Here is a 15,291-nt window from a genome sequence, read left to right on the forward strand (position 1 = left end):
CCCTCACATAAAACGAGGGTCTACTGTATTTATAAGATGTTAAAAAAATTAAACCTCCAGCATGCAATTTTTGAAGAAACATGTGTTTGATAATGGCATATGTCTAAAACATGGGTATTAGAAATGGTGGAAATGAAGAAAAAATTCAGATCAAATACAAATTATTTTATTCTTCTAAGTCAAAATTTTGTAGACCAAAAATATTATAAGAAGTAATTTCTAGCGAAAATCAGAATTTCAAAGTATTTGATTGTATTTTATTTCTACCTTTATTCTAATACTAGAAGGTTTAAAGGTAATTTTTTGGAGATTAGAAACTTCCCCGCCCCTCCAGATAGAAATAAAGCATAAAAACAGGGCCGCCAGGAGCCAAGGCCCCAGAAAACTCAAAAGGATTTTCCGCACCCTGATTTTGAGTCAGGGGCCTCCAAAGGGGCAGGCCTCTAGTTTCTGACACGGCCTCTTGTAGACCTGGCATAAAATCAGTGGATTTAAAGTAGCATAGGCAAAAAAAAACTTCCTACTGCCAAAATAATTAAAATATCTTTAATTTGCAAAACGATTGAAACCTCTGAGCATGACAAGGACAAGCAGTTATCCACAAAGTATCTTCGATATTAGCATGCTTTCAAAACTAGGTTTTATTTAAACAAGGTAGAAATTAAAAAAAGAAAAAAAAATCAAGTAAAATATTTAAGTTTTCTGCAAAAATTTGTTATATTTATCGAGATGCATTCAAAAAATATTGGCAAGAGAAGTATAATTCCTCGCAATTCTCATGTTTAATTCATTAAAAATTACTTTCCACTGCCTTAAAAGCTCATTGTTGCACTGATTCTAGCATTGGAATATTTAAAAAGCAATGTTACTCAGTTTTTAAAAGTCAAAAAGATTTCTTACAGCATAAAACAAAATTTATGCACACAAATAAGACCAATGAAAGTTTTAAAAAAACATAAAGTAATTTATTAGATAAGGAAACTTGCAACATTCAATACAAAACATTTCAGTTAATACTCCTAACATCTAAACTTCATGTACATTGGTTGCTTCGCAAAATAACAATTACAAATCAATACAACAATATTTATACTACATGAAAAATCACTTCTCATATTTAGAAGCTTTTCAACAAAGTCAAAAAATAAAAAAGAATGATGCCTATGATCCCTTAACATTTACTGAAATTATATTCAACTGTGTAGTGAAAACAGTATTCAAACTTGTGGAAGTTTTATACAATAATTGTATCATGCTCAGGCGCCATAATGAAATTGCCTAAGAAATATTTTATAAAGGAGTTTATAGGGAGCACTGGAGCTTGGTTTGCCTCTATTGAGTGGATGACACTCTCAAATGTCAAATTAATAATTTAGGTATAAGGAATATCTTACCAACTAATGATAAAAGAGGAAAAGTAACCATTTAGCTATCAAAGTCGTGAGATGCTCAACATTCAGAAAGATACAGTAAAATTTGCAATTACACTGGTTGGCACTACAGCTAGAGACAACAACTGGTTCATAATAATTACATCAAAAAAGCAAAATTCCACCTACTAAAAACCCTGAACTAAACTCTAAAAACCATATTTCAAAATAACTTTAAAGCTTTTTATGAATCTTATTTACAATATGTATAACGTTCACAACAAAACAAGAAATATGCACAGGAAGACAAGTGTGGTTGAATAATGCAGTGTTACAAATTAAACAAACTTGACATATGTCGTCCTCCATGTAGAATCTGAAACAAATCATACAATTCAATATTTATTTTCTGAACGAAAACTTCTATGAAAAACTTAAAAATGAAGACAGAAAATGACTAAACACACACACACACACACGCATATATATATAAATATATATATATACATATAAATATATATATATATAAATAAATATATATACAAAAATAAATATATATACATAAATATATATATATATATATATATATATATATATATATATATATATATATATATATATATCAGAGTTAGTAAAAAGAAAAAAAAATTTAAAAAAAAAAAAATTAACTGGATTTTTTGGTTTTAAATCTATTTTTCAGAAAAACATTTTTATTTTAGCAAAGTCATGAAGTTTTCATGAATTATTTATTAAAGAATGTTTAATACTTATATTTATACCTAATTTCTTCATAATTAATTAAATAATTAAGAGTAAAATCTTGTAATTTCATTTCCACATACATAGAGTTTTTCTATAGGGGAATATTGTTTGAAAATCTTTAACTATTAAAAAACTACAGTATCTAAATGGGCCTTGGTATAAATAATCAAAGAAATGATTTACTGTGATAGTTCAGAAATCATTAATTATAAATAACCAAGAATAAATTTTTGTAAATTAATTTCCTCATAATTATAGCTAAGTACAATAAATAAATGAATAAAACTAAAACTAAAACCATGTGCTCTTAAACATGTCTGATATACATTACACAACTTTAAAAATCCAAAGATCAACAAATTCTGTTTAAAGATTTACAAAAAACAAAATAATATAGATCAGGGTTTGAAAGAGGGCAGGATTGCGCGAAATGTGCACAAAATTGGTAAATCCTGAGGAATCCAAAGGTGGGGATTTCCCCCTCCCTAAATTCTTAAACTCGATAACAAACCCCAGACCCAGATGGGGAAAATTTCCTCCGTGCGGTAGTATTGGCGAAGAACGAACGATTTCCTCCTCCCTCCACCAGCACAATCCGGATTTCCCCGTCTCATCAAACTTAGAGAGCAACCCTACTGGAAACGCCACGTCATTCATTCTTTCATACAAATAAGTAAGAGAGATCATAGGTCACAACGTGTTTCTTTAAGCACTCGTCTTGTTTTGAAATGCATCAAATTCTTTCTGCCATTGTCTTTGCGAGTTTAAACATTGTATTTTAAAAATTTTCAAACTCCATAGCTCTTTTTTCATTTTGGAATGATGGATAAATTTTTAATAAAGCGTCTGTCAATTTCAAAGTAATTTAAGTTACATCGACGAATTCCGATCCGCCGCATCAACTGATTCCGATCCGCCGACATCAACTGATTCCGATCCGCCGACATCAACTGATTCCGATCCGCCGGTTGAAATGTGATCCGAAAGCTGAAGGAAACAACAGTCTGTTTTCAACAGGTATAGACAATTTTTTACTTAACTTTTTGATCGTCAGAAAAAAAGTCTGTGCAGTAGAAGAAATATTATTCTAATCAGGGGTGCGCATCCCCAAGGGGCGCAAATTCCCCCCCAAAAATTTTCTTGCCTTCGAATTGGGTTAAATATAACAGTGTTTAGAAGCCAAACTCGGTGTGTGAACTGAAACATTGTTAGATTGCTGACAGAGTCGCATTCACTAAACTTAGACAGGGTGGCGACAGGAACTGTGAAAAAAAGTTCCCTGACTTTTCCCTGATTTCCCTGATTAAGTTCACCAAATTTCCCTGATTTACGTTACCAATGATAATAGTTTTCTTTCTTTGCTCTACTTGAAGTCCGTTGTATGTTTGTATAAAATGCAGTATTTTAAATGTTTTAAGTTGTGTAAACTTGTTGAACTAAAGATATATTTTAAAAAGATGCTACTTTTTTAATAAAATGGTTTTAAAAAAAAGACATTTTTTTTGGGGGGGGGGGACCTACAAAACAGTATATTAAATTTTTACACATGGAAAGATTATAGAAAATTTTTAAAAAAATACTTCACTTCCAGAAACCACTTAGCATAAGAATTTTTAGAAGCTATTAAAATGACATTTAAAATCATATGTGTCCTTATGACAAAACTAAAAAGTAATTGAAATTATTTTGAACTAAGTTTTTAAACAGTATAATAATTGTTGCAAGAATAACAAGTAATAGTATTCTTATATAACTAATTGACATATTTATGCAAAACAGATGAAACCATTTGACATCCATTCATAGGGAGCTTTTCTCTAATCAAGAGCATAGGTTTTAATGAATGAATACAGCATTTTAACAATAAAAAATAAAGATATTTACTTAAGTACACAAGTTAACTCTATTTCAAATGATTTAAGTATGTAACGAAAAAAATCTTAGATTGCTTTTGTAACAAACAACTTTGAAATACAAGGAAAAAAAAAGCAATTAGTTAATTTCAAAATATATAAAAGAAGAATACAACTTGGTTATAAAATTAAAGAATTACTTAAGTCTGAAGAAAAGAAAACCCTGACGATCTGTGGTGACAACAAATAGTATAACGGCAAAAAACAAAGTTTTTTTAAATTGAAAGTTTAATTTTAGCAATTAAATTAAAAATGTGAAGAAGTTTAAGCTTTTATAGTATTAATTCAAAAACCAAAGATTTCTTCTTGAAATCGTTACAGTACTTAATTACTTCGAAACAATGAAAAAAGGCAAAGGAACTAAGGCATTAATGAAGGCTTCCTCTTTGCCAGTACAGTTGTTTATTTTACGTAGCATTGAAAGCATAAAAGGAAATTTCAAGCTAGGTAAAATAAACTACCTAACAGACATAGAAGCAATCTTAGGAAGTTCATCCTGTGGTTAATAAGTAAGATTCAATACTTTGATGTTGAGAAAAAAAAATGCACAAATATGCGGTAGTGTATAAACACACCTCATTAATTGTACCTTTTTTTTTTGAACAGAAAATTGGTGGAAAATGCGTAGGGAATTAGAGTATTTAATTTTGTAAAGTGAAAAAAAATTTTTTTTTTTCTTCATAAAATCAATTTTCCCTGATTTTTTGTTATTTTTTCGAAATTCCCAGATATTTCCCTGATTTCTCCCTGATTAATAAAGTTCCCTGACTTTTCCCTGATCTCCCTGATCTGTCGCCACCCTGTTAGAATGCGGCCCTTGCGTGGGTGCCCATATGCAAAATTTTAACGGAGGGGGGCTCAGACATTTTCCCCATGGTTTAGCAGGATATTTCCCCCTTGAAAACATTTCAAGACAGATTAGAGTTATTGAAATTTGACATTTTTAATAACTTATTCATTAATGGCTGAAGAAATGTTTTTACATTTTTGCAAAGAAAAAAGAACTAAAAGCAAGAAAGTTCTAATTTCTAGGGGGGGGGGGCTTGAGTCCCCACTTACCCCCTATATAGGCGCCCATGAATGTGATGATTGAGGGAAATAAAATATAATTGGTTCTTGAGGGAACTATGTTGTATAATAATTTGAATGCCGAATAGGCTTTAGAAAAAGACAAAGTTGAATTTTCCTGAAAATGGCACACATTTATCTCACTCCACCCTGTTTGTTTCGACTCTATCTCAAACCTAGATGAAAAGTCACAACTTAAAAGTTTTGAAAGAAAAAGTAGAATTTTTGCCTTTTTTGTCCATCAAAAATTTTTATTGAACTCTGAATTAGGAATTAGCAATTTCAATAATTGAAACTAAAAGCTGCAACTACAGAAAAGATTTTAAAATAACATGAGATTTAAGTTATATACAGTTAAATTCTATTACAATGAACTTCAGGAGACAATTTTTTTTTTGTAACAGGAATTCCACTGTAATGAGTTAAAGTAATGTGATGACAACCAAAACCAGACTGAACATCTATTTTTTCAAGCGAATATTTTTGCTGTAACGAGATTTTAGACTTGTTTAAATAACTTTTCACGTTTTTCTTTTTTTCTCTCTCATTTTTTAAAAGATGGATTTAACAAAAGAAGGAGGATTTAAGGCATTATTGATGTTTTACCAAGACTGAAAACTTGCTTACCAATCAGGATCCGGAAGCAATTTACTAAGCATGCCAAAGTCCTTGTAACTATCCGGATCCTAGAAATATATATATATTTTGTTATTAGTATTGTTAAAGATTAAAATAACCAAAAGCAATGAATTAAGTTCAATTATTTAAATGACAGAGCCAGAGTCAATGGAAAGGAAAGGATTCTAGCAAAAAATGCAGAGTATTTCATTTTTCAAAAGCAATGGGAAAATTTTAAAACAAAATGTGATATAATTCAACACAAAAAGAAATAATAAAACTAGATATATTCTTCAATTACATGGAACATGCTATTTTACTTGGATGAATTTCACTCTAAAGGTTATAATTTTAAGCATTATCAACGAAATTCAATGCAGCCCGAAACTGGTGACAACTATTTGACTGTCCATTTGTGAATTCTATTTTAATTCTTGGCCAAATATAACAACTAAGTAACTACAAACTTGGCAAAATGAAATATTTCACTTTGTGAAAGAAGTCACAAATACTTTGAATTAAATTAAAGTTAGAGAGGGTAGTTTACTAACATTTAAATCAAGTTCTGACATTTTTTTAAATTGTGAAAATACATCAACTTGCTGAATTCTTCTCCAAGCAGTATGAAAAAGTTGATTTGCATTTACCAAGTTGATGTATTTACCTCAAGATTTTACTTTGTATTTTATTTTTTCTGTAAAATGTAAAACTTTTATTTCCTATTGGTGGGTAAATTTCTGAAAAATCATTACCCACACAATATAAAAGAGCAAAAAACAGAGAAGTGTATATTTGTAACAAATATGTCACTGTCAAAATATATTCAAATGCTGAAGATGACATCAGCTTTAGAATGAAGTCCTCTTACTGGGGGGAGGGGGGTCTACAAAGGGTTTTTTACAGATCTAAAAGGACTTTTTGTACGAAAGCTCAAAGTAAACTGAATTTCTTGCTAATAGTTGTTTCATTTTCCTGTCCCTCAAAAAAGAAAAAAAGTTGAGTAAATTAAAGCTTTTGCCATCGAGGATTAAAAAACAGGCGATTACTCTATGTTCCTAACAGTTACAATTCTGTATAATTTCATTCGATCTTTTCCCTGTTTTTTCATTCAAGCAAAACATTATACAGAAAAAAAAAATCGAATGAATCATAATATTTAAAGTAATACCGTAATACATAAAGCAACGACTGAAAAAAAATATCTACACAGTAAAAAATGTGCATGTTAAATTATTTATGTTATTTAACGGGAGTAAAAAACAAAAAAGCTTTCTAATTGAATTCATTTAAATGCTTTTGGTTTCAGAAATTCTTACGTTAGATCTCATTAAAGAATAATCTATAATAATTACAGCAAGCATTTCGAGTAATAAAATAATAACGCAAAGAGAACATATTGAAAAAAAAGAGAAAATAACATGACTTAAGGAATAATCAATAATAATTATTTTTTATCCAAGCATTAAAAGGGAAAGAATAAAATAGTAATTGTACAAAGTGTAAGTATGCAATTTAGAATCCAATCAAAAAAAAATATAAATTAATTTTTTAAAAAAAGTCAATAAGATGAGATTTATTATCTTCAAAAATAAAATGATCATTTTATTGCTCACTTCTTTTAAAGAACCACCATTACCTTCCCCCATTACCTTGTGAAGCCATGGGATTCACAAGGTAATGAATCCCATGGCTTTCTATCTACTAATCACAGGGCCGGATTTGGAAGTGTGTCATCTTATTTTCAAAAATATCCGGTACTTCGATATATATCTGAATATTTTGATATATATATGTACAAATCCGATATTTTTGACCCGTAAAAGTTAGGATATTTTGTAAAAATTTTACTGTGGGGACCCCTTTGTTGTGTGAGGCCCCGAGGCAGTAGCCCCGCTTGCCCTCCCCTAAATCCGGTCCTGACCAATCATAAAGCAAATAGACCAGACAACAAGACCACGGGAAAGTGAGAAAGATAAGCAAGCTTCAGGGGCGGCAAATAGGGGGGTCAAGAGGGGGCGATTGCACCCCCAAGTTTTTTGAGCAGAATGATAGAAAATGAGTGAATTCAATTTATGTAAGTCGGAAACCAATGTTCATTAAAGGAAATCTCGCTTGTTCTCAACAACTATTTGATAAAACTCGACACATTCTCAGACTAGAAAAAGTGTTTTTCGTTATTTGGATGATGACTTAGAAATTCATGAAGTATTTTCCGGTCTTTTCAGAACACAGAAAACTGATAGAGAACCATGGTTAATTTTAACTAAAGAAGACATTGCCTCATATAGGCTAAATATTTTACACTTGTGTGCCCAGTGTAACGATAGTATGTCCAATATGAGAGGATCGTGAAAAGTGATGTGACAGCGACAGCATGGTTTTCACAAGAAAATTCCTTGATATCTTACATTCACTTTTACGCTCATTTTTTAAGTGTATATTTATTTAATGAGTGTTCATCGCTTTCTTCTGCTAGAAACACGTTTCAGCTGCTCAATACATTATAATGCTTTCATAGAAACGTCTTAAAAATGCGTGTGATTATTGAATAAAAAAAGATAATAGACTTTTTATAGATGTATATTTCAATTAATCGTGAAATTTAAAAAAAAATCTTCCTCCTAGCTAATTTTAAAAAGGCGCAAAAAAAAAAAAAAAAGTGACAAAAACCCACATGATGATGTGAAGTCAAACATTGATTTTTGAATATTTTGTATGAAGTAATAGATTCAGTTTCGAATGAAATTAACACAAGATTTGATGATAATTATTTTTCTGTATGGTTGACTGAGATTATAGTTCTTTGGATTGGATTTTGAAAACAAAAAATAAAATGTTTCAACAGTGAATAAAATTTTTAGCTTGAGCCAAGAAAAATTACAAGCAATATACCGACAGAATAGTTTTCACATCCAGAGACTGCAGTTTCGTCTTTGTAATGGACTCATCAGTCTGGAATAGTGAATAACAGAGCTGGAGGCAGATGATATCTCACTGAAGAGCGCCAACATGACTAGATTATTCAATGATGAAAAGTTTAAGCCCATCGCAGTTTTTTAAGTAGCCTAAGTGATTTTGAAGAGCAAGATATAAAAAGTGTTTTCATACGTAACTTTGTGTTACTTCAATTATTTTTAAACTATTACAATCAGCTCAGCTAGAAGAGAAAGATTTTTTTTATGTCTCAGGAGGTTACAGAAATATTTTCGAAGCACAAAGGGGAAAAAAAAAAACCTTTTCCATTTAGCTGAACTGACAAAACAGCATGACATTGAGCACTGATAGATTAGTAACACGATTCCCAGCTCTTCCGAATTCTCAAAATCATGCATATTAACTTTTCCAAAAGGTATAAAATCTTAAGTAGCGAGATGTTTTGTATGATAACTTTTTAGCCAATGAATCAAAATTTTAATTGTTTCTAAACACTAATTTTATTTATACTAAACCGATTTTATGACAACTTCTTGTTAGCTAATGTGTGTTTGGTTTTGGTTTTTGGTTATACATATTTAAGAAACTCGACCCCCCAAATGAAATGGTGAAATGCCGCCCCTGGCAAGCTTGATTGCTCAAAAAAAAAAGTGACATTGTTGTTTGGTGATTGTCTGAAAAGTGTTATTTGGCTGAAAAAGATTTTCAACCAAACAACACTTTTCCGACAATCACCTAACAACAATCTCACTTTTTTTTTGAGCAATCAACCAAATAAAGTATGAAACTCTAGTTTTCACAAATTCTTTTTTTGGAGCAAAGCTGTTATACGAGTTAGATCACCTAATAAACCACCAAAAAAAAAAAAAATGTTATAGGCAGGTTATCGTTATAAACAGTTTAATTTTTTATGCTGACCTTTCGCTGGGACCAAGGAAAATAACTTCGTAGACAGGTTTATTGTTATAGACAGTGTTGTTGTACACAGGTTTCACTGTAGCACTTTGGCCAAGTACCAAGTACTTCCACCACTCGGTCAAGTACAGAGTTACTGAGTACCAATTATGTTTTAAAAAGAACCACTAACACACACATAATGAATTTCGAACTCATTGGAATAGTAGTACAGACCTCCATGTCCATATAATAGTTTGAAAACAAAATTCCAGATGAAATTTACTTACGCATTATTTAAAAGATTTTGCTTGTGTCAAAAATTTTAAAAAACGGTAATTTTTAAAATAAAAAAATAAACGAATAAATAAAAGGTATGATTAATCAAGTTAGAATAAAAACAGATTATATCAATCTGTTATAGTTCTAGTCCGCCAAACATAATAATATAAAACTTTCATAAAATTTTTTCACTGCCCCCCTTTTTAATAAATAAGTTTTATTAACTTTGGGGACATTAAAATAAAGATTTACACCATTGAAGCATAACAAACTTCATTATGCTCAAAATTTAAATTTGACTTTTAAATGATTGCAGTATATTATATGGTTGCACTTTTTTATTAATTGTAAAATCTGTCTTAACAATATTCAATTTTTAACACCTACTGGGTATTGGCAGAGTTTCGGATCAAAATTTGGCAGAGTACTGAGTAGTTACTGAGTACTTGGTACGTCTGTAACTATAATTACAAAACTCAAACGAACACAAACTAAGGTGTCTTCTCTCTGTAGAACTACTAACTTTTTAAAATAATATGCTATTTCGATTTGGATTGGTAAGTTATATTTAAAACTGATGCAGTGCCAGACATCTCATCTAGCAGTGTATTTAGAATTACACACTTGCTGTGCCTCACTTTTTCTCTGCCTTCCGAAAGTTAAATGTTAAACAAAAAATGCTTTTAATTTAAAATTATTGTATTTTCCACAATTTTTTAAAATTATTGTATTAAGATTGCATTCTTTAGAAAGACTTTTTTTCATTTTAACTCTTCTCAGGAAAAGTCAATTTTTGATTAATGAAAAATCAGGCAAGTTTTGATTTATAGGTTGCAATTTAATTTGTCAGTTTGGATCCTTATTTGTCCCAAAGAAATCAATAAGTATTTTTCATTTCATACTTTTTAAATCTCAAACAATTATTTGGTAAGAAAAACAGAAATATACTTTTGTGTACAAAAGTAAAATTAATAACAATAATGTTTTAGCGCACAAGTAGCACACTAAAAACAATAAAACATTGTTTTTAATTTTGATTTTTGGTAAGCTCATTTTCCAAAGCTGTTTTTGCTAATACAAAACATTTTATTTCTATAGTTTACTATAGAAAAAAAATCATCCTTTACTTTTAAGTCATTCATCACAAATCCTTTGCATTTAAGTTATATAGCACATTTTCATTTTTACTGACCTCGACTACTTTACTTTTGAATACATAGTAAATTAAGGTGTCCCCCCCCCCAAAAAAAAATAGGCAGTCGATTTTTCAAGTTGCACCCCCTCTTATATTTTTTTAGGCCAAAACAATTGTGAATAAAGTTTAATAAAATTTGAACAAAAGCAACCCATGCCGACTTGCGTCTGAAAGTGTAAAATCAATATTAGGCCGTATAGTTTTTTTTCTTCCGGAAGTTCAAAATTTCACGGAGATAAAATGTTGCCCCTATAGCCCACATGTTGCACAAAAATAATTATCCAAATTAAAAGATATTTAGGTGTTCAGCAGGAGGCCAAAGATTTTTCTGATTTTTTTCTGTATAAGTATATATATATTTTTTTTAATGTAAGGTAAATTTTAAAAAGATATCAAGCTGAAAAATATAAACAATAAAGTTGATAATTAGCGTTAAATAGAAATTTTCGCTCTCTTACCATTCTTAAGTCCCTCACATAATACTCAAAATATACATTTTTTCAAGTTTAAATTAAATTTTTCATTTGAAATATATATTTTTTTATTATTCATTTGCAAATGTTGATTTGAAAATGTATTCGATAATAATTTTTGAACTTGATATTTTATTTAAATGTATATGTAATTTTTTAAAAAATAAATAGAAAAAATCAACTTTTGAGGAAAATTATAAATTTTAGGCTTTCTGCTGGACACCTAAATATTTTTCAATTCGGATAAATATTTTCGTGGTACATGCAACGTTTTATTAACATGAAATTTTGAACTTCCGGAAAAAGTTTTTTTGATACAGTTTAGTACACAAGGCTGGTTCACACTTTCAGTCGCAAGTCGGCACGGGTTGCCGTTGTTCAAAGAAAATGAAATTGTTTTGAACTAAAAGGAAAAATATAAGAGGGTGTGCAATTTGAAAAATTGACTTTCATTTTTTTGGGACCTAATAGTACATACACGCTGCTTTGCTCTCTTAGCAAGCAAACATATTGGTGTACACAAAATAGGAGGTATTAAAAAATTATTTTTGCTTATTACACTTATAATTGAATTTAAAATAATTCAATGCTAAATAAAACTATTTCCTTGAAACTTACGCTGAAGTCCATAAATTCTTCCCAATAATCCGGAATGTTTGTGCTTTCATCCTGCAATTAAAAATAAACAAATACATATATCCTCAATTCTTAAAAGAAAACATGAAATTAGAAAATATAAATTATTCAAAATGTTTTACTACAAACAAAAAAATTTCCAACATACAAATTTTAGTTTTAATTTTTTTTTCTAAATTTTCAAACTTTTAAAAAACACACATGCTTTATGTTTTTAATGTACTTAAAAATCAAATATATTTTATAAATATATTTTATTCATTACTTTTTTAGTCAAAATAGAGAATGATGCATAGAGGGAAAGGAAACAAAATAATCATAGGTAATGAATTTGATTTTGAGTATCAATTTAAAATGTTAACTCTTGTTTAATGTTTCAGTTAAGTGATTCAGAGATGCTTTTTCTCTCCCCTTCCAGAAAGGTTAATTGATCTGAACTTCTTCAACTTACTAACTTGGGTTACCTGACAAATTTATGAAAAGAAGAAGAAAATAAAATGGCAATGAAGTGATTTCTTGCTGCATTTTTGTGTTATTGAGATTTTAATTTAAAAATTCCTTTTTGCAAAATAATCAAAGTAACGATTTTCTCAATCAAGTGCCTTAAATCCTGTTTTAATCAAGTTGTTTTAAATCAAACTATTCTAGTTTCAAAAACATTAATACATAGCAATCAAGTAGTTAAAAATATTTTTTTGCAATCTAACATTCTAGGCTAACAGGAAAATAAAATTAAACTGAAGGCTTGAAAAATAACATTAGTATGCAATTTAATAGGCGTTAAACAGAAATGAGGAAATATTTTAGATCAATTATGGCTTAGGGGAAACATTTTAGTTATCGATGAAAGGTAATAAATTTAAGAAAAGTTTGATTGGCAAACACGGTTTTCCTATGCTTTAAAAACTTGATTAATACGAAGCAGTTGGGGAGAAATAAGATGTTTTTGAGTTTAAAAGAAAGTAATAATAATTACATAATTTCATAAAAGATAATACTGTACACAGGGTTGCCAAACTTGGAGGAAGAATTTGAGGAACATCAATGGTGATGTTGAGGAGCAATTTGTAATTTTGCAGAGCAGTTTTGGTATTTTGTATAGGAATCAATAAAGTAACTAAAACCACTTATCTAAAATTGATTTAGAGCTTTAACAATCATTTTAATCACTAGTATTGAAATAAATATTTTTTAATTAATAAAACAGCTTTAAACACTATTTCAATCTTTTAGTATAAGCATTTTTAATTTCCTATATTTACAAGTTTGACATGAAAAAAGCAGAATATAAGCTTGAAAACATCAGACCGGGAAATGAGGAGCAAAGTAACTTCTTTGCGGAGCCACGGAGTTTCGCCATTTTTGCGGAGCAGTTGGCAACCCTGCTGTACATGATAAATCAAAGGATGAAGAAAAAAAAAGTGTGACAGCAGTGTGTGGCTATAACATTTGTTATAAACTTTTGATTAAGTTTCTAATAAAAAAAAAAAGGATTTAAAAGATTCATCAATGCTTACCACAGTTTTGGGTGCAATGGTCGATCCAGTATTAATTACAATGGTAGGGTTAATTAAAATAGGTCGATCTTGAGCCTAAAATTTAAAAAAAAAAAAAAAAAAAAAAAAAAAAAAAACAGAAGTATAGTTTATAAAAGTTAAGTAAACAACAAACAAATGCTTAAAATGTAATGAAAGCTTTAAGAACCAATTAAACTCACTACCAAGCCTATGAAGTCACATATAATATGTCACTAATACTTTCTAAATGCTTAAACTAAAATCTATCATAATCAATCATTAATATTAACAAATAAATAAGTAAAAAATCTTCATGCTGAATATTGCAAACTTTAAGGATATATTAGTTAAAATTTTAGATACTTACCATACGTTCAAGAGGTATTCTTTTTCCATTCTGGTCAAAATAATGGATTTCAAAATTTTCAGCTTGAGGAACATTACCATCTCGAGTTTGACAAAATGGTAGTTGTGTGTAAGTAATATTTTTCGATAATTCTTCCATTTCAAAAGTTGAAATTGTTTCCTTTTCTTTAATAATAGGTAAAATAGTAACATTGGATACATATTTATTTTCATTTTCATGAACAGCAACTGATTTCATTTCTTTGCTAATAAGTTTAGCATTGGCATTGACAAGTTTTTCATCTCCTTGTACAGTTATTTCTTCCATTAAAAAATTATCAAACATGGGATTGAAATTTGATTCATAATTTTTTTTATTTTTTGATTCAGGAACTACATTATTTTTCTTATCAATGAGTGAGTTTGCATTGAAAATATAATTATTTCCATGTCCTTGCTCAGTAACTATTTCCATTTCCTTCCTAGGAAGAAATAATTTCGTAACATAATTATTTCCATTTCCTTGTTCCCCGATTACTGCCATTTCTTTCTTAAGAAGTAGTTTCTTGCTGGTTCTGGAAACATAATTATTTCCATTTCCTTGCTCCGTAACTACTGTCATTTCCTTCTTAGGAAAAAGTAACTTGCTGGCTTTGGAAACATAATTATTTCCATTTCCTTGTTCCGTAACTGCTTCCATTTCCTTCCTAGGAAGAAGGAACCAGCCACCTTTGGAAACATAATTATTTTTATTTCCTTGCTCAGTAACTACTTCCATTTCCTTCCTAGGATGGAATATGTCAGGACTGAATACGTCATTATTTCCATCTCCTTGTTCAGTAACTACTTCCATTTCCTTCCTAGGATGGAATATGTCAGGACTGAATACGTCATTATTTCCATTTCCTTGTTCAGTAACTACTTCCATTTCCTTGTGAGGAAATAATGTGTCAGAGCTGGAAACATAATTATTTCCATTTCTTTGGACAGTAACTACTTTCATTTCCTTGTTAATGGGTGGCATGTTTGCATTCAAAGAGTAAATATTTAAATTCTTGAGTAAAGCTATATCCTTAATTTGACTGAGGGCAGGTAAATCATCAAAAGAAATCTGATTTACATTTCTTTCTATCCCAGTTTCAACCTTCTTAACAACTGGTTTAATTAAGTATGGACTAACAGTTTTTTCACGTTCGTTAACTTCTTGAGATAAAATCTGGAACAGAAAAAAAACAGGAAACATTATTAAACACAAATTGATATACGTTAAAATAGTTTACTCAA

The 15,291-nt window shown here is 29.6% G+C and overlaps 1 protein-coding gene across 1 annotated transcript; it reads right to left on the reverse strand.

The window, feature by feature from the left end:
• Positions 1–254: 254 nt before the first annotated feature.
• On the reverse strand, positions 255–15,008 carry LOC129229641 (uncharacterized). The gene is made up of 5 exons (XM_054863995.1): positions 14,030–15,008; positions 13,663–13,737; positions 12,128–12,178; positions 5,741–5,799; positions 255–1,746 (listed from the first exon to the last, which is right to left on the reverse strand). Coding segments are annotated over exons 1-5 (1,092 nt in total). The 5' UTR covers positions 14,936–15,008; the 3' UTR covers positions 255–1,745.
• Between the last annotated feature and the right edge of the window lie 283 nt (positions 15,009–15,291).

The sequence above is a fragment of the Uloborus diversus genome, chromosome 9, assembly GCF_026930045.1.
Source record: "Uloborus diversus isolate 005 chromosome 9, Udiv.v.3.1, whole genome shotgun sequence".
Lineage (NCBI taxonomy): Eukaryota > Metazoa > Arthropoda > Arachnida > Araneae > Uloboridae > Uloborus > Uloborus diversus.

What these genes read in the sequence shown, in the direction of transcription:
- LOC129229641 (XM_054863995.1), bottom strand. Translation starts at nt 14,935, where the DNA reads ATGGAAGTAGTTACTGAACAAGGAAATGGAAATAATGACGTATTCAGT. An exon ending in GAATACCTCTTGAACGTATG is followed by an intron (nt 13,738 to 14,029) that starts GTAAGTATCTAA and finishes TTTAAATTTTAG; the next exon opens with GCTCAAGATCGACCTATTTT. An exon ending in AAGAATTTATGGACTTCAGC is followed by an intron (nt 5,800 to 12,127) that starts GTAAGTTTCAAG and finishes ATATATTTCTAG; the next exon opens with GATCCGGATAGTTACAAGGA.